The 27,348-nt window shown below is 36.5% G+C and overlaps 3 protein-coding genes across 3 annotated transcripts; 1 reads left to right on the forward strand and 2 right to left on the reverse strand.

The window, feature by feature from the left end:
• Positions 1-897: 897 nt before the first annotated feature.
• On the reverse strand, positions 898-1,654 carry LOC122090061 (non-specific lipid-transfer protein 1-like). Its single transcript, XM_042659897.1, has 2 exons — positions 1,218-1,654; positions 898-1,093 (listed from the first exon to the last, which is right to left on the reverse strand). Exons 1-2 carry the CDS (start codon positions 1,565-1,567, stop codon positions 1,084-1,086), a joined length of 360 nt encoding a protein of 119 aa, XP_042515831.1. The 5' UTR covers positions 1,568-1,654; the 3' UTR covers positions 898-1,083.
• Positions 1,655-5,524: 3,870 nt separating this feature from the next.
• LOC122088353 (eukaryotic translation initiation factor NCBP-like) lies at positions 5,525-12,258 on the forward strand. The gene is made up of 6 exons (XM_042657589.1): positions 5,525-5,780; positions 9,211-9,303; positions 9,454-9,558; positions 10,035-10,112; positions 11,719-11,838; positions 11,937-12,258. The coding sequence occupies exons 1-6, from the start codon at positions 5,637-5,639 to the stop codon at positions 12,066-12,068; spliced, it is 672 nt and encodes a 223-aa protein (XP_042513523.1). The 5' UTR covers positions 5,525-5,636; the 3' UTR covers positions 12,069-12,258.
• A 1,292-nt stretch (positions 12,259-13,550) lies between these two features.
• On the reverse strand, positions 13,551-21,766 carry LOC122089833 (mitochondrial dicarboxylate/tricarboxylate transporter DTC-like). Its single transcript, XM_042659544.1, has 6 exons — positions 21,531-21,766; positions 21,214-21,297; positions 20,159-20,220; positions 15,378-15,739; positions 14,155-14,369; positions 13,551-13,972 (listed from the first exon to the last, which is right to left on the reverse strand). Exons 1-6 carry the CDS (start codon positions 21,642-21,644, stop codon positions 13,916-13,918), a joined length of 894 nt encoding a protein of 297 aa, XP_042515478.1. The 5' UTR covers positions 21,645-21,766; the 3' UTR covers positions 13,551-13,915.
• Positions 21,767-27,348: the final 5,582 nt, after the last annotated feature.

Raw genomic sequence — 27,348 nt, forward strand, 5'->3', positions numbered from 1 at the left:
CTTCTATTCTTACTTTTTATACCCTCTTCTCACCAACTATACTATGAAAATTGCAGCCATAGAACCCTCAAATTCTGTCGAGAAAGTTTTCAAATCCTTTCTTGTACTTGTTTTTAAGTCTTCTTTTCATTTTAAGATTTTGTTCCTCCCTATCTTTATATTGGTGCTCCTCAGCAATCTGTACCAGCAGAATACCCAAGTCTGAAATCACTAAGGAATCCCTCAACCTGAGCAAAACATAGACTAGGATGCCACATGACCATGTATCAAAACCTCTTGGACATTAAACTCCATTCCATCATCAAGTCCTAGTCTACACAATTTATTAATCCCTACAATTTTTGCTTCACGAACTAGTGGGTTTGACATCCACAATCCGCTTTAAATCTCCAAACAAATGCTGCAGCAACTACATCTGCAATTACTGATAGATATTTGTATGGGTATATGTTTTTTTCATTCCATTGAATGCTTATCTAGTACATTTTTCTTTTATCTTGTGACAATGGATGTGTTTGTAATTTGTGAAACTGTTAAATAGTATGAAAGTGTATTAGTTTCTTCAATTTTCCCTCAACTGTAATTCCCCCTGGCATCGACCTCCGTTAGAACTGGTAATCAGATAATAATCACTACCATTGAAGAAACACATATAGCCAGGTGAATCCTGATTATCATTTTCTGTTGCAACTCTTGTATATAAAATTGCTTGGATGTTCATTTACTGTTTTTAAACTTCCAGCATTCAATTGTGATTGTTGCAATATGCTGCTCTGCTATTTGCATGAGTTCAGCTTTTGAAGCATGTTGAGATGCTTATATTTCTTTTCGTTTTTTTAACCCCAGATGGAGTTGAAACATAAATTACCAGGCATAATGAGAAGTGCATTTGCTGGATTTTGATCTGGAGAATTATATTATTCAATTATTAATAGCCAAAAAAGTACATAGATTACTTTATTTAAGACAGGGATAGCAGACAACAAAGGATCAACTTCTTAATATTTCTTATAAATAGTAAATAGATTCAGCTTCAACTGGAGATGGGGATCATTTCATATCTTTCTGGCCACATCTTGTACTTTAACCAATCCTGCAAAATGATGAAGAGAAGGAATCTATCAAAAAAAAAAAAAAAAAAAAAAATGAAGAAAGAAAAGGAAGCTCTAGTATAGTGCCTGATGATCAGTCATTTTAAGAGCGCAGAAAGTACATACTTGCTACAATCTGTGTTAGGAGACACAGTGAAAGGAAGGCTGATTCCACAGCTTCCTGGGAGAGCCTTGGCTGCTGCTGCATTTATGTTTATTTGCTTGGCTGTGGACTGGATGCAGTTACAAGCAGCCCTTTTGTCAGCAGTAGTTGATGCCGCAGCTGCAAGCTTGGAGGCTCCACTGCAACAGCTGACAGATGGCTTCCCACTGCCACTTACAATATAATTGAGACAAGGTGTCAAGTCCTTTACAACATCACTGCATGCAATTACAGCCTCTGAAGTTGGGACAAGCAGGAGAAGCAGCATTAGAGCAGCAGCCATGGCTGAGGCTCCTCCACTAAGTGATTTCATGATGATGAGAGGAAGAAAGAAAAAACTGAGAAAGAGTGAAGAAACTGTGAAGTTGAGTGAGTTTGCTTGCCATTTGCAAACGGTTCTGGACTATTTTTATAGTCTATTTGGAGGGAAGTTTAAGATGGCAAGAAAAGTGGTTAGATTTTGAAGAGCAGGGTATATTTGATTGAGTGCAAGCAAGAAAGAAAAAGGGAAATTGTCTCTTTGGTGGAGATTTGTCCAAAATCTAGACCTTAAGTTTGGCGGCCCGTGCCCTACCAGTTGGAAGTAGGGTAGTGGGAAGTGGTATCTTCAAGGGTATTGTTGTTGTGTGTTGGTATAAATTGTTGTGGTATTCATTTTAATAATTTGAGCTTTTGGAATAAGTGGTTGTAATGTGGCATCAGAGTCGTGAGGTGCGAGGGGTTTTGTGTTTTGTGTTTTCTGCCCTGTCCTTATGCATTGTGTTTTTCTGCTGCTATATGAGTGAATGATGTTGCTTGCAAAGCTATTCTTGTGTGTGCATGCAAGGATTTCAATTATGGTGGCGGTATTAATTTGCTAGAAAAAAACATCAACAAATAGGAAAAAAACAAACACAAATTCACACAAAACACAAAGATTTTGCAAGATTCACACACTAATGGGGTATGCTACGTCCTCAGGCGAAGAAAAAGATTCTCTATGTTGGAAGCAAAGTTACAATGGAGATTTCTCTCAAGAACACCCAAATCACGGCAAGAAAATTCACCTAAAAACCCTAACACGAAAAATCCCTAAATCTCACAATACTTACTTAACAAGATGATAGTACATATCTATACTATAAGCACAAGCCCTCAGCAACCATCACAAATCATCACAAAAAAAAAATCCTTTCAAATAGCCAGCAAAATATGTCAGAGGCTCAGAGCTGGTCAATCTTTGAAATTGAAAAAAAAAAATTCGAAACAAAATAGCAATATCCATCACGACCCATACTAATACCTATATGGATTGGCAAAACAGGCTGTATTGGATGATTTTGTCTTCCTATCTTAAAATGTATAATGTGGATAAGGTCATCATGTTAATTACTTTGGTAGTCTGCCCAGGTCTTTTACTAATTTACCCTCAAGATCCTTCCCCTAGCCTTGTGATTGGTGGAGCACAAGCTGTATATCAATCCAAGTTGCGGTTAGAATTGGTGGGCTCACCACTTTGATGGGCCACAGCCTTGATTGGACAATTTTTGCTGTCTGATCTTCCGTTTGATTAGAACCATTTGAAGAAGGGAGGAACATATTTCTGGCCGTTTGATTTATGGACAGTCAATCCATCGTCAACTGGGGGCTCCACTATTCCATCTAGAATCACCCTTGGCAACGCCACAAATTGACCTCTTAACTTCATTGAGACAATAATTTATAAACTAATGGATTAATTGTTTAAGTGAATAAGGTAACATTCATTAGCTGTCAATTACTTATCACTCACTTCATAAAAGTTGGTAAATTTTGTCCGGGAAAAACTTTCCAGGGCTTGACAATAGAGACCTAATGACCCTTTCATCAAAAGATACTATAGACTCATATCAAAATAGATATTGAACATGTTTTATTTAATTATTTTTTTAATCAAAAGAAACAAAAAAAAAAAAAAAAAAATATTATCAGAGACTACCGGTGTGGATTTTTTATTTTTTTTAATGGATGGAGTTTATCTAGAAGGTTCATAGGTTTTGTACAAGTCTTCCATTCATATTGCAATGATTTTTCAAGTGAAAAAGTTTTCTATAGAATTAGGAATTGCAAGTATTTTCTTTGTAAATCACAAAATCATTCTTTCTTGTGGTGGGGTCTTTATTAAACACACTCAAATATGTCATTAAGGGGTGATTTTTTTTTCCCCCGGTAGAGGAGGGATTCAAGAGATTTTGATGCAAACTAAAGTGAGTTTTATACCCAATGGAATAATTTAGAGTTAACAATATAATCAGATAATAAATATAAAAATTACATCTAAAAATTTGATTACTAAATATGGTGAGAAATAAGTAAATAATAATTTATAAAATCATGTTGGATAATGATTACTCAAGTTTATTTTTTAAGTTTAAAATTGTTCACCTCTCTTCCCAGTAATTCCCCTTGCAACCAAAATGAGCTTTAGTTTTTCAAATATTTTGCTTTAGACGTGTTATTCTCTATTATTTATTAATTATTTCTAATAAAAATAAAAAATCCATTCTCCACTATCAATATGACTTGTGAAAATGGTTTTCGTCCATTTGTCAACAATCCATTTGTCTACCTCTCCCAAATTGAGCTCTATTTGTTTCAAGGTATAGAAGTATAAAAGAACTTCTACAGAAAAAAAGGAATTATAAAAGAACATAAGATATCTATCCCTTATGGCACAAGGTGAAGACAATAGAGTAAAACCATAATCTCCTGAGTGTTTGCACTCAATTAACAATGCACCATCTAATTGAGTAAGCAATTATCTTTAAGTACAATAATTGAATTCATAAAAACAAAAAAAAAATAAAGTAAAATAAGACATAATAATTGAAGGAAAATAAAAATTCATTTTATATATTTTTTGTGAAAATGCATTCTAATCAAGGGGGTAATATGCACTATTATATGGTCACTTTTAATAGCTCCTTAAGTCATTGAGTTATTGAATTTTTTTTCTTTTTGGGGGGTGGGGGAGTCGTGGGCAGGGGTTTGAATGGTGCAAGGTGATCAAGATATCTAAACCCGTCACATATGACTAGGGCATTGAAAACCCATTTAACATAATAAGATTTTACTGCCATATGTTTGACTGACACAATCTGTGAGATTAGCATTTTTATTGTTACCCAGAAAAAATTTAACGTTAGCATTTTAATTTCTTTAAGTAAAATATTATTGTTATAAAGATTGTTGTATATATATATATATATATATATATAACATCACAATGCATTTATTATGCTATGTAGATAGATGATGTGTCCAGTCCAAATGGTTGGATAGAAAACCATGGTTCAAATTAGACATATTTCTTTAAAAAAAAAAAAAAAAAGACATATTTCAAATTTTGGAGTCTAATTCAACCAAGTATCCCCTATAGTACCATACATCTCATGTTTGTATGTCCATGCATATATGCTAATATCTTAATCGATATTGTGTACGCCATCAACTTTGAGTAATTTCAAAATGGATGGTTTATTTGTCTTGTGAGTTCTGACAAATGTCCCAAATAGTGATACAAATAACTACCTCTTCTTTAATTACTAATGAAAAAATATTTTGCACTTTCTTTTTAAGAAACTAATTTTTAATTACTTTGAGGCACATAGATGGATGATGTGACTCATACACTTACATAGGATAGAGATGATATAGTCTGGATTAGTTGAAGTTCAAATTTCAAATAATTCAAATAAATACTCCTTTTTGCATGCTTATATTTGTACACTCACAATTACCCCACTCTCTCATTATCTTATCACTTGGCAAATTCTGTTCGAATCCAAATTTAATTTATAAATCGGAGCCTTAAAAATTTTCTGGTTCACAAAATTTGAGCCTCTTAAAATTTTGTAGGGTTGTTTAAGAAACACCTTTATAAATGGACCATGTAGGAGTACCTCCTAATTAAAATTCCACTTAGGAAACACAGACTGATCTGATGATACTGATTGTAATGGATGATGACGTGGATAATTGATTTGGGCCATGGCAACCCGCTAGTCGGGATCAGGTCCGGTATGTGAAGAGCTGTTGCTCTTCACTTCCAATCACGTGACAGTACGTGTCATTTTTCTTTCACAAATATCCTTCTAAACCTCTTAAGGACACATGTCGTCACGAGATGATAAGCGGAGCCTTCACGTCCGGAAGTTGATCCCGGCTCGCTCGCCACCGGCCTACAGCGCTCGACCGACCACGATCCGTTACTCACTTCGCTCCACTTGTAGTTTTTAAGCTTCAGCTGAGGCCATCGTCTAATCTCTCTTCCTCTTATTGTTCTTCCTTTATAAACGGGAAGAGTTAATAACTATAAGGTATAGGGAATCCGATTGGGATTTTAGCATTCTGCGAATAAGCTGATGGAGATTATAGAGAAAAAAGAAGGCGATGGCAAGGGCTTGAATGCTCTGCAAGTGGTCGATCCCTCTGCCGCTTCTGATAAAGAAGCAGAAGAGCGTGAAAGGCAATCCCGCGAGCTCAAAAGCGGTTTGCATCCATTAAAGGTTCTCTTTCTCTCTGGTGTTGTTTCTCATTCATGATGCATTGAATTTTGCTTCTCTCAGGTGTCTATTTCTGTTTCTATGGAAGTATCTAGGTTGTAGGTTCCATTTTTATGCTTCTCGAATTTCTTCCTTTCAGTATTCTTGGGCCGCTCGTAAATTTATTTATGTGGAATTGGATTTTGATTTCCTCTATCATGATTCATGAGTCATTGAACTTTTCTGATGATTTGGGAGATAATATTTGCGAGCAATCTCTTTCTGAGCGTAATGGATTGATTCTCGTCATGGCTCTTTTTTCTTCTTTTTTTTTTTTTTTCCAAAGAAGGGAGAGGAATCGGAGGACAATGACATCCTCTCTTAGTTGAATCGATGAAGTAGTAATAAATACAAGATGATTAAATGGTAATTTTGAAAGGGATTTCTTCTCAATCTTCTCATCTTACCTTCTTATGCCTTGTGGAAGGTTTTGAACATAATGAAATATTCAATTTTGTGATTAGAAAAAAAATCACAGTAATTTTACTTGGGAGTCTTAAGATGGGACTGTCAAGGTGCATTCTACTTGAGAGATCATGCTTCTGAATAATTGGGAAAATTTCTCATATATCAAGTTGTCCAAAGTTCTCTATGTTTTTAGGACTTTGATCTCACACTTCATGGCATTGCTTGGTTTGGAGTGAGACCTTAAGGATTCTTTTGTAAGTGTAGAGTAAACACAAGCGATGGTTTAATGGCTGAAAGACATAGTTTTCATGGCGTCTAGCAGTCTAGGCGACCCAGGGTGTTGGATGGGGCATGGACGCAAGGCGAAACCAACAAGGTGACCAAGGTGACGCCTCAATAACTATGCTGAAAGAGCCAAAACCCTGACCAATTTGAGAAGAAAACATAGTAGACAAAGTTAATTTGATGCTGCAGGAAAGAAGAGGAGTAAGGGTTAACGTGCTTTTCTTCCTTAGGAGTTAGTCAAATCCAGGTCATGGTGTTAGATCGAATATGATTCAGTTGATTATTTTCTTATTTCAGTTGATTCATTGGAGTCTTAGCGTTGTTAGGAATTTGATTAGAGTTTCATCTTCCAGTTTATGTCCTACTTTCTAAGAGTCCTAGAAGGATTAGGAAAGCGTGCAAAGGCTGGAGACATGGTTATTTTAGTTCTCAAAGTTGTATTTGGATTAAGTTTTGGGCCTATTTTCTAGTCTATAAACATGTTGTAAGGCTACTAAGACACACCCACCATCTTTTATGCTGACAGAGATTTCCAGTTTTCACACTGTGAGTGTAAGCTGTGAGGATTTGTAGTGGACTCGAGTATGTTCTCAGATTTCTTGGTGGATTTGTAGTGGACTTGAGTGGTTTCTCAGATTGCTTGGTGGTTTTGTAGTGGACTTGAGTGGGTTCTTAGATTGCTTGGTAGTTTTGTGGTGGACTTAAGTAGATTCTCAGGTTGCTTGGTGGATTCCAAGGGTCTGATATTGCCGATGAATTATTATATTCCAAGGGATTGTTATCGCAGGTGGATTATTGTTTCTCTTTCTCACTCTTCATATTTCTGTTTTCCTTTGGTTTTTTCCAACTCATACAGTGTTCCTTGCTCTTCCGAAGACCCGTGACACCCCTATTTTCTGGTTACTTTTCTGTTAGCTTGGAACCACTATATTTGATGCATGCTTAAAATTAGTTGCCTTAACCGTGTGTAACTTACCCATGTTAACTCTTTACAACTCCTCCCCCATGTACCTCACTACCACCCAACTTCTCATATAATGTCCCATACATAACTACTTAAACATAACTAAATAATAATTACACCAAGATGACTCCTTACCTTACATACGTAATGATATTCCTCTTAAATCTCTCATCGATCTCAAAGCTTAATTGTCTGGTATCATATTCATTTAGTTTCTGATCTGGAATTGAAATTTGATACTGAAGTTCTTTATCTCTCAACTCTGCCTCTGTTTCCGCATTAGTACTAGAACTCCTCCATCACACACTTTTGGTGTTCCCTGATTTTTGCCATATTTTCTTAGTTGTTGGTCCTCCCTTAAAGATCACTTGACCCAGGTTTCAGGGCTATCAGACCTGTCCTTGTTGAGTTATACATTTTCTCTCTTAATTCTTCCACCCTTAATTTTTCTAGTTCTGTAATTTTATTCTGCAAGTTTCTACTTGCTCTCTTTTATTCTCTCTTGTTTGGAGATCCATTTAGAAGATCCAATCCCTTGAGTTCTTTGTGTAAGACTCAAGACATCAGATTTTCCATTATATTTGCAAGAAAGCTTAACTATCTTGTGGTCCTCTGCATGACTATAGTGTTCATCTCTCTCTCTCAAAAAAGGGACAGAATTGCTAAGGCTATGTTTGAATCCCCTGGAGACTGAGGTTAAGTTGCTAAGTAAAGTTAGTTGTGGACCTCACACGTGGGAAGTGAATTAGAGTAAAGGGAATTGAGCAGGTACTCTCACATTTTTTTTTTTTTTGGTTGGCTATGGAATCTTGGCCCAAAAAAAGAAAAGAAAACTTAAAAAGGCTCAATTCACCCTAAACTAGGCAGAAAACTTAAAAAGGCTCAATTCACCCTAAACTAGGCATCCATGCAACTCTTTTAAATACAAAAAGTAGAGAAATGAACTATGTTCTGTAATCCTTTCAGTTGAAAAGGTGAATTTCCACTTAATAGTAGATTATTCTGGTAATGCTTGACTTAGAACTCCTTGATACTAGTAAAATTCTTGGTGAGATGCTGCTGCCCTTGGTATAAATCAGATGTTGACAATTGAGATGTGGCTCTGAAAGAGTAACAGTTGGACGATTTTTCCATCAAGGCTGTAACAATGTTAGAAAGAGAGTAAGCAGCAAATACAGCTTAGAGAAACAAAGGAAGAAGACAGAAGAGAAAGAAGAACCGTGAGGAATAGGCTTACGATTAGGAAAGGAGAAGAAGAACCGTGAGGAATAAGCTCACAGTTAGGAGAGCACAAGTTACCCAATCGTGGGTCCATAATAGATTTTTATAACTACTTAAATGGTGCAATTACAAGTATGTCCAAACCAGTTAAAAACTATGACCAATGTACCCTCCTATGACAAATAAGCATGAGCTACAACCCATACATAATAAACACCACCAAGAACAATTAAGTATCACCATAGTTGCTAAACAACAGCACTGCTATAATTTTAACAAAGGCTTCCCTGTTCTATGGAAATTCTTGATAGCACGCTATCCTTTGGAGTTCTCACCTGTCAAGATGATCAAGATTAAAAACTTCATGAGAAAATGCTCTTATTGTTGCTCAGTGTATTTTTTTTTTTTTTTTTTTTTTCTACTTCACATAATTTTTTCTTTTGGCCAATTTTTTAATCGTTACTTGACTTTGTTAGTGTTACTTATTGCTATTGTGTTCTCTGGTTCAAATTTCAGCACAAGTTTGCATTATGGTACACACGTAGAACACCTGGTGTTAGGTCGCAAGCATACGAGGACAACATAAAGAAAATTGTGGAATTTAGTACGGTAAGTTACTTCTTGAAGCATCATAGTGCTATACTGTGATTATCTTGACATCTTACCTTCTTGTAAAACATTCTTTCTCTTGGGTACCCAGTTTGGATTTAGTGGTTGCAGAATTGTGAATATATGTTTTCGACCAATATCCATTTACAGGTTGAAGGATTTTGGGTCTGCTACTGCCATCTGGCACGTCCTTCTTCTTTGCCAAGTCCAACAGATTTACATCTCTTCAAGGAAGGAATTCGTCCTTTGTGGGAGGTAGGCATTTGGAACCCTATGCATGCTAGTTTGGATTTGTTTGCTGTTGAAAACTTTGAGGAGCCTTTTTTAAATAAAAATTTTCAAGTTAACAACAAGGTTATCAAGGTGTAAGGCGACCCAAGGCGCTGGAGGATGTTAAATCAACAAGGCAACGCCTAGGTGACCAAGGCACCAGTCCAGACTCCAGCCTGGATGCCTAGGTGACGCCTTGATAGCTATGGTTAACAGGGAATTTTTTTTTAATATTTAATAAAAAAAATATCACTCATTCAAAATGATTTGGAAACCATGAGAGTAAAAGATTACGTTATCTTTTCTCAGCAAAAAAAAAAAAAACTATCTTTGTTTTTCTCAAAAAAATAGAAGATTCTTAATCAGTATAGTTTATTTACCATATCTTTTCCCTTTGTATCAGAAGTTAATTGAATTGGTTGTTTGACACATTAGATACCTAAAATTATCTTAATGATCAGGATGCTGCCAATTGTAATGGTGGAAAGTGGATAATACGATTCAGAAAGGTTGTCTCAGGTCGATTTTGGGAGGATCTTGTAAGAGAACAGGCTGATTTATCTAGGCTTATCTTTCCTAAGTTACATGTGCATATGTGATTTATCTTGCAGCTTGCTCTTAAAACTCTGTTATTTTTATTTGGTCTTCAAGGTTGTTAGTTTCCTTTTATTGCTTTGCCACTCATAAAATTCATGGTATTACAATATGATATCATGCTGCATTCAATTTAGACCATTATAGGAACATTTGGCCAAGGGAAATAACTGCGTAGTTGGATAATTTTAACAGGTGATTTGATGCTTTAGTAGCTACATTTCCCATGCAATCTGTTTCTTATAGTAAAATGTGGCAAGCTTAGTCCTCTGTTCATTTCATGGGCAACTCTTATATGGTTATAATTTTTCTCTTAGTAATATAGCTGGCTGATTATAGAATATTTTGCAAAATTTCCTGCCTTGTTATTTAAATTTCTAGAAATTACCAGCAGTCCATTGAGATTTAGCTGCAAGTTGAGATTAGTCTGTGCTTGTTTGTATTGGCTTTTAAGGGAGTGAAATGGCAACTCACATGGTAAGTTACCTGATCCAGAATTTTCATGCTTAATTGAAATCTGAAGATTATCAGCATATTTTATAAAAATCTCCACTCCATTTATACCTAGAAAAACAATGAAAATAACAGGTTTTCTACATGGTTCCCAGGGATTCTCACATGATTTCCATTCCCTTAGAATAAAATATCAGACGTAATGAATCTATGTTTTTCACAAGGAGGAAAGGAAAAACTGGGTCCTTAGAGAGAGACGAACCCTGATGGTCTCTTTAATATCATTATGTTGAATGTGGTGAGATGGGCATTGTCATTAACATATTATCATTACATTTTCGAGGGAGTGGGTCATCTGGTCCCTCAAGCTGAATCTTCATTTGAGTTCTATGGGGAACCCAGGGCAGGCTAGGGTCAGAAGTGAATCCCAGGATCAAAAGGGAGGTATTATTCTAATTTTCTTGGGATCTCTTGGTGTTGGAGTTTCAATTGCAGCAGATACACTGGTTTATATGCAGCGTAAGTATTATATTTCACATTTCAAATAGTGGATCAACCAATTAAGTGGGACGTTATCCTATGGTGTAGCTTGCTTCGTCAGCTTTGCCCTTGGCCTTTTAGGATTATTATAACTTGTTTTACGTCCCACTTTAAGGTTGTCCAATATATATCTCCATCTTTTTGAAGGCCTAGAGTAGATTATTCTGGCTGCAGCTATGCCATATTGAAATTGTTTCTCTTTCTGAATGTTTGTTTGAGTTGCTTTGGGTATTTACCATTAAGTTTAATAAATGTGCATGGCTTGTGAGGGAAAATATGTTCTTTACAAAGGCTGGTGATCCTTTCAATTTCTGGATTTTATTGTACTGTTGAACATAATTCTTTTTATTGAAGTTAACATAAAACTCATCATTGTCTGTGCTCTTCGGAATTGGAGGCAGACCCTACTAGTGGTTGTAGATATTCTGTAAGCTGAAATTGTGGCCGTGAAGCAATTTTCTGCCATGTTATTAGATTTGGTCTTTAGCTGAAGGCTGCTAAGAGTGATGATTTTCTTCTATCCAGAAGTGACTTCCCCCACCCCTCCTATCTGCCCAGGTTCTAGCCTTGGTTGGTGACCAACTTGATCATGGGCATAACATATGTGGCGCGGTACTAAGTATTCGATTTAATGAAGATATAGTGAGTATCTGGAATCGCAATGCATCGGATCACCAGGTTAGTGCTACTTACCCTAATGTTATATTGGGGTATCATACCTGTTCTCATTGTTGCTGGCTAATACTAATATGTTGGTTGCTGTACTGTTGTAATAGGCTGTGATGGCTTTAAGAGATGCAATCAAACGACAATTAAAGCTTCCTCACGGCTATGTGATGGAATACAAGGCCCATGATGCATCTTTACGTGACAATTCGTCATATAGAAACACTTGGTTGAGAGGATAGGGATATATTGGCTTCACTCCTTGTAATGAGGGTTGGATTTCATGCGTTCAGAGGGCTTAGAAGCATCCAGTGATTTCTCTGTGGTTCTGTTATTATTATATGCGCTTCTTTAGTAACTGAAAAAAGAATCCTTTAAATTGTCTAGGGGTTTCTGTATTCGTCAGTAATGTATTGGCAATTTTCTTTTCAACTTTTTTTTTTTCCTTCATAAATCATGCTTCATGTTGGATTTTCAAAATTTTATTTCTTCACTTGGCCAACTCTGTTTGAATTGAAATTTGACATGTGAGTATTGCCTGGTTTTAGTGTATGGTATTGGGACCGGTATTAGTTGCCAGTTGCAACTAATATAGGATTCCGATACAGATCGGCCATTCAGATACATGCAGTTTTTTTTCTTATTAACTATTTTTGCATCTCCTATTTTGGATACCACCGATGTGGTATCAGGCAGGTATTGGTACCAGCGGCAGCTGATCCGATTTCAATACCTTAAACCATGGAGCCTTGGGTTTGATTAGTCCACAAAATTACAGTTAGTGTCCGATCTTCCTTGTGGTGGCAGATAATCGTGTTCTACAAGACCGACCTGCTTCAGTGGAGTAGCTTCCCTTGTCCTCGGGATTTTTTCGTCACTGGATAGGACTAGTGAGAAAAAGCAGAAGTTAAGGTGTGGTGTGTGGAACCCGTAAGACCTATTGTTGTCACCAATCTTTCCAGTATTGAAGGAGCTGTGTAATCTAAATTCAAAATCGAATCAGAAATCAGAATTGGTGGCCTCTGATTTCAATAATGCCGATTCCAGAAATCCATTTTGGATTGGGCAATGCCTTTTTTTTTTAAATGCAAATGAAAAAAACTTAATTATGATAACCAAAACAAATTCACATCCTGAATACATTTTATTTGCAAAACTTAGCTTTCTTAGAGTCATAAAGTATCAGAAATCAATGAAAGTTATTTCTTGTAACCAGATCAATAAAACTTCTGAATAGAAAACCCTAAAAACGTCAAAGATATGTGGTCAATGGTTATTTCTTCCAGATTCCATTTTCTAGGGTGTCAATGATTCCGGCCTATTCTTTAATTCATGGTAGAATGTTAAACAGGTTATGTTTTTCCCCGATCTGTCGAGAGCACCACTATAGCAGGGTACTGAGGATCATACATCATAGACAACAGAATCACTGTCCTAACAAACATGTATGTGTCATCTACAAGCCCAAATGATGATAGTTACTCGTTTATATGGAACAATGATGGTACCAACCATTCAATTATAGTCCCTGACATTTACCCCCCCAAACAAATAACTCCCAGTCCGTAACACTACTAACACAAGGATGCCTCACAGATCTCTCTTCTCCTACAGCTCCCTAGCACTCTCAACAAGATTTCTCCATCAATTAGTCAAAGTGTACGCCTGTGAAAAGAGAAAATAGAAAAGAAAGAGTGTATCTGTTGAGTTGCACAAGAAAAATAGGAATCTAAAACTGTGTTCATGACAAACATTTTAAAAGCATTTAGAAATGACTGCGAGTCCTCTCTCAAAGCGAGGCAACACGCCCACGTTTGTGGCTTGACAAATCTGGCTACTAATATTATTCCTACCATTAATTTTCAACAAAACTGAAGGAAATAAATACTGCAACAATTGTTTCTGATACAGCTCTAAATGAATTATAAAACCTTCTATTCAGTCAAATTTGCCAAACTTCCCAAAGCAACAGTTGAGGGCTGCCAAAGTCGCCAAAACCAGCTCCCGCTAACAGTACAAAGCCAAAAAGATTTTATTGTAGTGAGTACTGATACTCTTAACCTGTAAGCAAAATTCCAATATTTCGAATTCACAGCCCGACGGTTTTCTCAATCTTCTGAATTTGGTTCAGGAATATCCATGTCATCTGCAGAAGGATTTCATCCAACAATCACAGTCCATACAACATACACTTTACCAATGAAAAGAAAAAAACAGAAGGAACAAGCATGATATCTGAAGTGTAATAGATTAGAATTCTCAAGGAAACAAAGTACAAAAATTATCCACATGCGCGCACACACAGAAAGGTGAAGTGGAGAGAGATACCATGACATGGGGAGCAATCCTAACACAGTAGACAGGAAACCCTGTGTAAAATTTGAAGGGTCCTCCTGCCTTAAGAGTTTTCATTGCACAATCCAAAGATCCAGTGTATGGATACTTCCCATTGGCATCAGGTTGCATTTTCTGTATTTGAGTTTTCACATAGTCAAATGGTAAACTACAAGCTGAAGCAAAGAATCCGGAAACAGCACTTGCTCCTGAAGAAGGAAAGAAAGAAGTTAGCATCAATTAACTTGACAGACGAAACCAATCAATATCAATACTACACAAGCCATTAGTAGTGGATCAGAGATACCCGTTCACCACATCATTAAGTGTCTAAACACCTTGCAGGTGTGTTAACCTTAAATGTAAATTTCATTTTGGATGTTATTTCCTGAAGGTGAAACTTTTTTGCCATTTTTGTAGTTCCAAAGTGATATTTCAGACCATCCAGCAAAATTACAAAAGAACTAAAAGGCTATGAAAAATGGCTCCTAATCGAGCCCCAATACTACATAAATTACACGCTAAGCATGGTCCTAAATTTTTATTACATATTTAGGGCAAATTTATTTAGCAAGCTGAGCATTTCAGCTTCTGACAACTTTTGCAAACGATAATGAAGTTAACAACTGACGCTCCATTTATTTAACAATAATATGGCGTATTCTACTACACCCAACGGAACACAAGAACACCCCCCCCCAACCCAAAAAAAATGACTGGAACATCCAGAGTCCTAGACGACAGAGGATGCAACCTGATCCCAACTCCTTTATTTTAGACTGATCTGTATAATAACCTTTGAAGAACTTCAAGAAATTTTCTTGATGAAATCTCCTAGGAGAAATACTAGCACTACAACAGCAGTGAAATACAAGAAGCGATCCAGGCTCTCAATAAAGTGGGACCACGGTATTTAGCAGCTTGATCGCCTGTTGTATCTTACAACGTCATAGCACTATAACTACTGTATTTCCTATAAATAGAATAAATATTTTCATAGACCATAAAAAATAGATATGCCAACTTTAGAGTCCATCTTTCTCTTTGTGAGAATAAAACAGATATCGACACAAAAGCACACCAATGGAAATCTGATGAGTTTACAGTTTGCCAAAAGAATAAATATGAAATAACTCATATTACTAGACTACTGAGGCCTATGTTTACAAATTTCAAAATGTGTAGGTTATTAGCAAAGATCAGGTGAAGTATCTTACCCACTACTGTACTAGCTTCACCAAAACCAAGGGAGTCTCTGAAAAGCTCAACACTTTGATCATACGAGGCAAGCATGCCCATATTCAATGCCATGGCTCTCACTACAGTAGGACCTGCTCCTTTCCAGAGTGCCAAAACCCCTTCATCTGCAACGATGCGGTATAGTGCATGGAACGCATTCTTGTAATGTCGACGTTGTGCAGCAGCCAAAGTGGCATCGGCCTGCATACGGATGAGTGCCAAATCTGCAGGACTACCAAAACATGCTCCAATTGCTCCAGCCGTCAGCCCACAAAGCGCTTTCTGGTACAGAGGTAATGGCTTCCCATCATTAGCAGCAATTGCTTTGTTCGTCAAAATCCTGATTGCCACAAAGAACAGCAGTTCCAGAAAGAATGAGAAAAAGATAACTGTTTCTTCAGAGTACCTGAGAAAATTTATCACTTTTCCATTTTTTACGCTATTCCAATAGTAATATCAAAATTATTTTCCTCATATATTCCAAGAAGAAATCTAGCAACGTTTGTCAAACATAGCAAATAAAATAATCCATCTACGGTTTTCTTTTAAGTATTTCACAGACACAAGCAGTTTGTGAGAGGCAGTCACAAATATTCAGTAGGAACATGAGACCAGCAAGAATTGAATGTTGACCTATAAATCAAAAAATTATACACCATAATCCCATTAACATCGTTCATGATTCAACAAGTAATAAGATGTAAAGCTATGTAAAAAATACAAATAAAAAAGCAAAAGATAGGAAAATAATACAAATCTCAATAAAACAATAACAACTCAGCCTTATCCAACTAAATGGGGTATGCTACATGGATCCTTGCCCACCAATTAGTTCTATTGAGGTCATACTTGATACAAGGCCTAAGCTATGCATGTCTTTCCTCACCATTTCTTCTAGGGTCATTTTAGGTCTGCCTTGGCTCTTTAGTTCCTTCAATCTTAAATCAAATCACTCCTCCATGCTAAAGCATTCAAAGGCTGTTGTTCAACATGGCCATGCCACCTCATGACTTTATCGTGGCTTCTCATGTATCGGAGCTCTCCCAAATCCGCTCTAATATGATCATCCTTACTTTATCCTTCCTAGCTTTGCCACTCATCCATCTCAACATCCTTATCTGCTATAATGAGTTTATCTATATGATACTTCTTAACTACCCAATATTCCGCACCATATATCATAGTCATTCATATGACCGTCCTATAAAATTTTCCTTTAAGTTTTAAAGGAATGCATCGATCATACAACAGCTTCAGAAGCAATTCATCATATTTCTCTGTGAAACATCATTCTCTATATCACCTTATTTATTTATGATTGAGCCCATATACCTAAAACAATCACTTTTCAGAATCTCTCTCATCAATTTTCACCATCCCATTATCTATCCTAGTACCATATCCTCCATCTTCGTTCTACTTATCTTAAAACCTTTTGATTCCAAGGTTAATCTCCAACTTAGCGTTGATCCCTGCTTTTCTCTCATCCACCAAAACAGTATCACCAACAAAAAACATACATCAATGAACTTAGGATTGAATGTCTTTGGTTAAACCATCCATGATAAGTGTAACAAACAAGCGCTTAAAGTTGATCCCTAATGTATCTCATTTGTAATTAGATATCACTACCTTGACCCTCTTCCCCCCCCCCCCAAAACAACAATTCTTCACTAGTCAACAAACCATCATACATATCTTTAATTACGTCCACATATTTACTTGAAACACTTCTCTTCACTAATACTTGCCAGATCAACTCTGTAAGGACTCTGTCATAAGCTTTTTCTAGGTCAATAAAGACCTTAAGGAGATCCTTCTCGTAATCTCTAAATCTTTCCATGAGTCTCCTAAGTAAATAAGTATTGTTGTGGATCTTACTACCATAAAACCAAATTGGTTCTCTGTAATAGTAGTTTCTTATCTCGGTGGGTTTCAATAACCCTCGCCCATAATTGCATAATATAACTAATTAGTTTAATGCCTCTATAATTATTGCAGCTCCAAAAATCACCTTTATTTGTAAATAAAAACCACAATGCTTCTCCTTCATTCATCTAGCATTTTCCTTGTGCTCATAATCTTATTAAACTTCCAGGTTAGCCAAGATAAAACTTAGATTTTCAGTTTTTCCACACTTCTATTGGGACCTCATCTAGTCATGGCGCGTTGTCTGCTTTCATCATTTTTAAAGCTTCATGTACTTCAGATACCCTAATTTTGTGCATTGTCTACTTTCATCGTCCTTAAAGCTTCATGTCCTTCAAATACCCCAATTTTCCACATATATATTATATATATATATATTATATATATATAGTGTCTTGCTGGGTAATGCAGCCTTCCAGATTACTCGAAATGTCTTCATTAAGTAGGTTGTATAAATAACCTTTCTATCTCTCCTTAATGTCCTCATCCCTTATTAGTACTTTACCATCTTCACTTATAATACATCTAACATTATTGAGATCTTTACTCTTCCTTTCCCTCATTCTAGCTATCTTATAGATAGCTTTTTCCCCTTTTCCCCTTCCTTGGTACTCAAATTGTTATAAAGATCTTCATATTTCTTCGCCCCTGATAGCCTTTTCCCCCTTCTTTTGTGCTCAGATTATTATAAAGATCTTATGTCTTTCAGCCTTGTTTTTTCAACAATCTTCTTAGCTTCATTTTTGGCAAATTTATACATTTTTAGATCCTCTACATCCTTTAGTCCTTTGCCATGTCTTAATGGTTGCTTAAACCCCATTATCCCACCATCAAGTTTCCCTAGAGGAATGATGTTTTTTTTTTCAATTCGCCTGGGACATCTTTAGTTAACTCTCTTAATAAAAGTAGTCATCTTGTTCCACATCGTAATAGTGTCTACCTCAAGGTCCCACTTTCCTTGTTTGACCACTTTATCAATAAATGATTTCAAAATATCTCTTTTAAAGATCCACCATCTTATCCTACAGAAAATAAGTTCACCTTTCATACGATTTTGCATTGTGAGGCATATATCCATGACCACTAATCTATGTTATGTGGTTAGGCTCTACTCTAGTAAGAGGAGAGAAGGGATCCCCATCTATAACCGAATCGAGAGGAGCCCGAGCAACAGGTTGAATAGCAACTAATATAAAAGGAGAACTGGCTAATAAAGCCTAGCTTGTTTAGGTCTAACCGTTCCTACCAATCTATCATTGGTCAACTTGAGAATCAGCTAGACCCGACTTTCTCTTTCAAATGAATTGATTCGCCAGTTTATGAGCTCATAAAGAAATATATTTGGCTACTATGATGGCCCACTTTTAAAGTTAACTAAATCCTCCTCTCTCTTTTCAAAGTAAGTGTTTACAATGGATAAATCATAAGTCACAGCAAAATCTAAAACTAAGTTCCCCTCCTCATTCCTTTAATCAAAACTATATCCTCCATGTACAACTTTATAGCCTCTACGATTTCTCCCAATATGTCCATTCAGATCACCCCCTATAATACTCTTTTCTCCTTGACTAAAACCTTATACTAATCCATCCATGTGCTCCCAAATTGCAACTTACAACTTACACCCAATCCTACTTAAAGTGTGTAAGCACTACTATATTGACAACCTCTTTCTCCAACACACGCTTGATGGATATAATCCTATCTCCAAATATTTTAACATCCTCCACATCATTCTTTAAATCTTTATCCACTACTATTCTCACTCCACTTCTATTACTTTAATCGCTTGCATACCAAAGTTTAAAATCGTTCAACTCCTTAGCTTTTTTACCTTCCATCTAGTCTCTTGAATACAAGCTATGTTAATCCTTCTTCTCCGCATAACAACTATCAATTTTAGACCCTACTTGTTAAAAATCCAATGTTCCAATATCCAAATCTAATCCAAATCATATTCCGAAAATTTCTTGATCAAAACTAAAGAATTTTTCGACTGAAATTTTTCCCCAAAAAAAATATTAAAAATAAATAAGAGAAATGTTTGCTGAAATTTCAAATTTTTGGATTATATTGTTTTGGGTTCCTACACCAAATTTGGTCTGTTTAAAACCTTGGTTGATGGTCCAGCCATTTAGCTAATGATCCAACCGTCCAATTCATAATACAAGAGGGTGATCATATGACAAATTAAGTACGATGTTTACAGCACAAAATCAGATGCCACAGTGGTTTTGTTATTGTATGTAAAATAAGAGGTAACATGTTCAAAACTTGGACCTCACCATATGCTTCCATTATGTATTGTTTAACCTCAGTAATAAGGGTTAAATGAGCAGTACCGCTACCAGGTTCTCTGTTGACCTGTCAACAGTTGTTCAGGATCATATGGCATATTGTCAGGGTTAGTAAGGACCATCATCCAAGGTTATTGATGGTCCAAACAGTCTGATCATGCTGTAACCACTCAGTTCAAGGGTCCATGAAAACACTGGTCTGGAATATGGAAGATTTTGGAGACCTCATAAGCTTTTTACACTTAATGTGGCCGACCCCATTAAGTTGGGATAAGGCTTTGTTGTTGTATAATCTATTTTCACTTCCCAAATAATGTGTAGATATCCAGTACCACAACTTGATCATCAGATCACCAAAGAAATTTTTAATCTATCCACCCTTTTAAAACTGAATCACCCACCAGAGATTTGAATAGGTTTATCCAAGATAGACCAAAACAAGGAAGCTGTAAGCGAGAATCAAAAATTTATATGAAACTAAACTAGTACTGCTCATGGCCAGGCTGATGAGCTCGAAGTACACAACTTCTCACCTGAATGATCCAAGTCGTGCGGTGGTGTAAGTAGCTTGCCTGAGCAACCCAGCTGACAACCCCTGCCCAGGAAAATAATGCACTTCACATTAATGGAGGGTATGTACAAGGGGGTAAATTATCAGCTTATAAACGGATGGACAACTTCAAAATCTAAAAACATACATAAATCGTAGAGCAGTAAGATAATAGGAGCTAGCTCACACCCACACAAGTCAAGATATAGTGCCTCAATTTAGAATATTATCAAGCATATGGGATAGTATAGAAGGCCTACTATTACCATCTACGTGGTCACCCAGTGGCCCAACCAAAGATGGACCGTGGAACACTCATGGAACACAACATAAAGACACTTCTCAACAGTAGCTGCATAATCAAGACTACTCAACCATGGATCACAACATTCACTGGCCACAGACAAATCTTAGTGCTACATAATGGAAATTAGTTTTGAAGGAGCATCATCATGAGCTTCCCCCTGGTGAAACATGCAGAAATCACCGAGTAGAACCTCAACAAAAATACATACACCTACCCCACTGCCAACCCCTTACCGGAGAGAGGGGGACTCTTAATTACAGAAATAGTAAGAACAATCAGAGCAATGAAGCCATTTTCATCCAGCCAAATAAACAAAATGAACCTCGGTTTCCAGCTGTGTATCTCCTCTGGGTTTCAGAGATTCAGCAAGTGTTCTCGTACAGCCATATAACCAGTACTCTTAACTATTCCGACAATCCCAAAACTAAGAAATCATATAACCGCAATTAAATATCTTCTCCAATCCCACAAATGTAGTCCCAATATCATCAAAAGGGGAAAATTGATGGTAGCAGTGAAGTGTATCAGACAGAGATTTACTCCCGATTTACTTGGATGCACCAACTTTTATCGTTTATCTTCTAACAAAAGATTCAGATCAAGTGCAAAACTTTGGTCTTTGAAAACAAACATAAACAGCAGGTCCAAAACCCCTCACCTCGTTTTCAAAAAGAACAAGCTATGGAAACAATTGAGCTCAACTAAAATTCCCAGCATTATCTAAATCGAACCTTGTAAAAGGCTCCTAAACCCTCTTCTCGGAGCATTGTCTTGGAAATTTGGACTGCAGAGCCTTGACCCAACTGAATCCTCACCTGTAAAATATGAAATAGAAATAAGAGTAAGAAACGGAACAAAATCAAATCCACCGAATCATTGAAGCTGACGGACCAAAATAACCAGATCCCCAGACAAGTTCCAGCTTCATCATCATAAAATCAGAACATACCCATCAACGAGAAAAGAAAGATTCCCTCAAAAATTATGTTTTTTTCTTTTTTTTTTTTTTTTTTTTTCAGGCATGCTAAGGAGGACGAGGAGATGATACCTTTACCATATCCACAGGTTGGATAACGCAGGTAGCGAGCATCCCAGATGCTCCGCCATTAACGAATGGCTTCACAGTAGGCCAGACACCACCCACTTGCGGTTTCTCTCCCATTTCTCTATCTGAAACGTTTAGCAGAGAGAGAACGGCGTTTCTGTGGCCTTGAGGAAGTAAAAGGGCTTTCTCAACAAACCCTCCCTCCAAGCATAAAGGTCGAATGCTTTCCTCGGACTGGAATTATGTGCCCGAGATTTGTGTTAGAATTACGAAACCAGATTTTTTTTTTTTTTTGGTAGAACTACCACTTCTTCTTGTTGCATCGAAAATGATAATATTTAAAAAATTAATAATAAAAAAATTAATGATACGCATCCTGAAAATGATATTAAAAAATAGGAGAAGGAAAAATGATCAAAATCCTCTGTTTTTCTTATCCCTATTTTTTCTTGTTTTGCTACCTGCAGAATACGATACGTGGACAACTTTAAGATCAACGGTCAAGGTTGGGTGAGGATTATTACATCTGGTACGTTGGTCTTAAAGTTGTCCACGTATCGTGTTCTGCAGGTAACAAAACAAGAAAAAATAGGGATGAGAAAAACAAAGGATTATTTTCCAAGGAAAAATAGCTACCGGTTGGCGCAAGTACACACTTTAACACAGCTGGTGCAGAAAGATCATACTGCCCTAAGCTAAAGATATTTCCATGTAAGGATGTAAATGGATCGAATACGCGTAAGATGTGGTTGGATATGAATATCTTTAATGCATACGAATGCAGATCGAATTTAGATTTTTAACTATTCATTTACATCTATAACTTGTGTGATATGAACTTTTCTCCCTCCAATGAATTTAATTTACTCTTAATCATTCTTTCTAAGTTATCTTAGCAATTTTTATCATTCTCTAAAACTTGTCTAAACTTTAAGAACCCTCAAAATTATTAATTGATTATTTAATCAAATTAAATAATTATTTTTTGAATAATTCGAATTTAAATCTGGATTCCCTTTGGCAGATGTGAATTGAATTCAAATTTTTTACTATCCATTTATACCCCTATTCTTATAGGCCCTCCCACTGATCCGTGTGCTAACATGTAGTTAAGCAAGTAGTATAACATTCTCTTATCCAAAAATAATTATTTATGAATTTTTTTTTTTTTTTAGGTAAAGATGTGTGAAGAACTATTCACCAGATTGGTAACATTCATCGCTTCGTTGGTGTAGGGATACAACTTGGATTGCAGCTACACCATAGCAAATCTATGAATCACACCAATTTGTTGCAGCAAGTCTTGAACCCGAGACCTCTCTTGAGGAGAAAAATGTCACCATCCAACATGAGCTTGGGGCTTTTGTCAACCTTAATTTGATAATTTTGATACAAACTTTCGCCACCACTCACAAGGAGATGTGGAATGGAAGGTGCTAGAGTCTTCCAATTGGGTCTGGGTGACTTGTCACTTAGGCTATGTTTGATAGTAAAGAGAAGAAAAGAAAAGGAAAAATAATCTAGAAAAGAAAATAAATTGTGAGAAAATAAAAAGAGAATGTATAGTTGGTTTCCAAGAGAATAAAAGAAAAAAATTTAAAATTTTTGAATTTTAAGAGAGAGATAGACACATAGGAAATCATTGTGTAATCATTCGTTTTTTGTCTTATTATGTTTTTATATTTTCTCATGTTTTCTTGTGTTTTCATCAAGAAATTTTTTGGAAGAACAAAAGAAAATTTTACAATTCCTAAGAAGAATTTAAAATTTCAAAAGGTGAATCTTCTCTTAGGTGAAGATATACCAAGTGCAAAGAGAAATTCTTCATTCAAGAAAAAAAGTACAAAATTTGCACTTTTTTCTTTTCTTGGGTGATAAGACTATGTTTGTAGCCAAGAGAAGAAAATAAAAGAAATGAAAAAAGTGAAGAATTTCTCTTTGCACTTGATATGTCTTCACCCAAGAGAAGATTCCCCTTTTCAAACTTAAAATTCCTTTTGAAAATTGTGAAATTTTTTTTTGTTCCCCCAAAAATTTTATTACTAAGAACACAAGAAAACATGAGAAAATATGAAAACATAATAAGACAAAAAACGAATGATTACACAATGATTTCCTATGTGTCTATCTCTCTCTTAAAATTCAAAATTTTTTGAATTTTTTTATTTTCATTTATTTTCTTCTCTTGGTAACCAAACATACATACTCTTTTTATTTTCTCACAATTTCTTATATTTTCTAGATTATTTTTTCTTTTCTTTTCTTCACTTGGCTACCAAACATAGCCTTATTGCTATCCTTCTCTGCTTGCTGGATACAACATCCAGACCATATAACAACTATAGTGTCTATTAAGTGCCACCTCAAAACTCTCTCTCTCTCTCTCTCTCTCTCTCTCTCTCTCTCTTTTTAAAATCTTCTGTAGTGGGGCGATGAGGAACAATGAGCATCCAACAACTGGAGTGTATGATCGAGCCCTCTCAACTGTTAGATGTTTATTACACCTCATGCTCACTGCAAACAATTTGGACTCCTCACTCTCTTTGGAAAAAAAAAATTATCTCTCTCTCTCTCTCTCTAATAGGCTTTACTTGGTGGTATTGATCCAAATATTAACCGCGTGTCCAATACCAATAGGGATCCTCTCCTATCAAAGACAGCTTAGACTATTGACACCACCACATCATCTATATGATATCTATATGATAACAGCTTCAACCCTTGAAATTCCAACTTTCGAGCTTGTTCTTTAGCCTATTTTCGATGTTTGCATGACTAGCCCCATAATTTTATTTTATTTTTTGGTAAAGAGCCCCGTAAATTTACTAGATTGATAAATCCACATATTATCGATCTAGATATGATTTCAAATTCAATTTCCAGATGGACCAATCTCAATGTGGCCACCTGGTCTAGTCTCAAATAGTTGATTAATTAAAGTAGTATGTGAAGCCATACTCTAATTCTAAAGAAAGCTTTACCCAAAAAAAAAAAAAATATCCACAATAACCAAAGTCTTCAATCACTGACTTTCGCCCTCTATTGTATGAAGTCTAAAACAATTTAATCCAAAGTTTGAATGTTATGGCTCAAAAAATTATCTTGAAGAGGCAAAGATTGGGATAACTCTTGGCATAGAAAGCTATTATGTAGCTCTACCCCGAACTCGTAAACAACTTTCTTTACCTCTAGTATTATTCTTTTGATATCAAATAAGAGGATGAACTCTCTTCATCGTGGGCCTCGTGGCTGAAGGGAAATTTGGTCCTTGTTAGAGAACACAAGGTTTACTAAGGGCTCGTTTGTTTAGAGGGGTTTTGCTGAGGTGAGATTTAAGGCATGAGATAGTTGTACGAACTATACCACCCCAACAATATTTAAGGTGTTTGTTTAAAATGGGTGGGATTTTGGGGAAACATGTGAACTATCCTTGTCACCCTACGTGGACAATAAATTCTCCCACCCCGGTCTTCACCAAAGTCCCACCAAATTGATGGGACTCTAAGGGGGACTTTGGCAAACCTCCATCATCCCTTCTTCTGAAGCCACTACAACTGAACTCAAAACCACCGTCAAAAGCATCAGCAACACCACCCCAACAGCAACGGCATCATCTCTACTCCCACTGCCAGTAACTCGGCTGCCAGTATATTTTCCAGTCCTTCTTCTTCTCTTGCTCCGCTTCCTCTGTCTCCTCCTCCTCCTTCTTTTGTCTATTTCTTCTCCTCCTTCGCTTCCTGTCTCCTTCTTTTTCTGTCTCCTCCTTCTTCTTCTTCAATTAGTAGGATTTGAACTTCGATCAGCTGCAATTGAACGAACAAGGGCTGAAATCGGCTCTGAACCATCTGCACATGCCCTCCGATCATCTCACTCTTTCCCTTTTTCTCTTTCCTTCTCTCCATCTCTCTCCTCCAATCAAACATTGCTGGGGTGGGAACTTCCTTATTTTACCTCATCTCTACTTTCTTGTCTTTCACCCCACTAACATTTGAGTCACATACTTACAACATTCCCACCCCCAACTCCCCTCTAAACAAATGGGTCATAAAAATTTTTTTTTTGGAGGTAATTTCCATTTAACATGCATGATGATGACAAATACGTTGTCATCACCATCCTACATGGTATAGAACAAATTTTTATTTTTTATTTTTATATATAGAACAAAACACTATTAATGAAACTAATATTTCTTTTCGGTAAAAATTAATGAAAAAACTAATATTTGACTCAATGATATATGAGAGGAAAACCAAATCCAATTCCAAATTCCTTTATCAAGTGAATCCATTAACATCAAATCATATGAGTTAAAAAGACCCTTCTTCACATACAGAGAGAGAGAGAGAGAGAGAGAGAGAGAGAGAGAGAGAGAGAGAGAGAGAGAGAGGTGGTGCCATGGTTTAAAAAATCGAAATTGGATCGATTTAATAGGCCAATTCAGATAAAACAAAATGATGGTGATCGGTTCTGATTCTAGCCATTTTCTGAAGTGTGTGGCTTTTTAAACTACTATGGGAATATGTCCTAGACCTTGATTAAATGGTGTACTTAGTGTATTAGATTCTCATGACCAGTCACTATAAGGTTCCACCCAAAAAAAAAACAATCACTATTAATGGTAAAACCAGATCAGTTGGGTTGGGTTTCTTAAAACCCCAACCCAACCTTAGGTCCCCAAAACTCAACTCAGACCCAATCAAATCTTACTGGGTTCATGCTCAGGCCCAACCCTACATGGCTCAGGGTTAGGTCAGGTTGACTCTAGTTGGTTTTGTATTTTTTTTTTCCTACAAAATATCACAAATGTTAAGCCTGTACTTACCAGATGAGGACAATGAGATGTTAAGATTATGGCTAGGCCTTTTCTACCCTTAATCTATAAATTTGTGGTAAGTAAGGTTGCCAATTTAGTTGTAAGATAGACATTTGAATCGTTTGACATCATCACATCTCCCAGAAACAGGACATGCCAAATTTTGATTCAATTTTTCATGATTGCTATTGTATCTAAAATTCATATCAATACATGACAGCAGACACAAAGCATCCTATGTAAAGAAAAGGAAAAAAATAGTTTGACAATTTGGTTGTCTTAATATGTAGCTTATGTAACACATGATGTGGACCTAGATGAAGGGAAATACTATTACTAAATACAATAATAGATTATAATTAAAATTAGGCTAAATTGGGCCAGGCCAGGTTGGGCCTGGGTTCCCCAACCTTGGTTAGAAGCGGATTGACCCTATTAACCAGGTTAGATAGAATTCAGGCTAAAGATAAGCTAAGGTGAGTTGGGACCACCCCTAGATTTGAGAAAAGTCATAATATGGATAGTCTTACCTCCGTTTCGTTAAGAGGATATTTTCAAATTTCAATTCGTGACCAGTAAGACCGCAATGGAGCAACGTACGAATTATGGGAATTGGGGTCTCCATTATTCCGGAAAAAGTTCAAAAATCAAAATCCTTGGGTGGTGTTTTTGCCTCGCTGGTATTACCAGGCAAGCCTCGTTTTGTTACCTTCATGGCCCTATAGGTATACAAGACTAATCACTAACCCCACACTTCGTCTCCGCCCCTCGTAATGGTGACATTTGTGTCTTACTATTTAAATGTGAAGGGTAGTTCTGTAATTATGAATCAACCCACGACAGTGACAACCGATGGATCAGTATGACCTACAAGCGGTTCAGCGCCAAAATGGGGAGCTGGGGGCCTGGGCTAGCGGGCCCTGCGCGAGCCCTCTTTCCGGACTCCAATTATTTATGAAATGTAGTTATTAAGTCTTCGGATCAAAGCCAGGGCATCCCCCTCTC

Source organism: Macadamia integrifolia, chromosome 9 (assembly GCF_013358625.1).
Source record: "Macadamia integrifolia cultivar HAES 741 chromosome 9, SCU_Mint_v3, whole genome shotgun sequence".
Taxonomy (NCBI): Eukaryota; Viridiplantae; Streptophyta; class Magnoliopsida; order Proteales; family Proteaceae; genus Macadamia; species Macadamia integrifolia.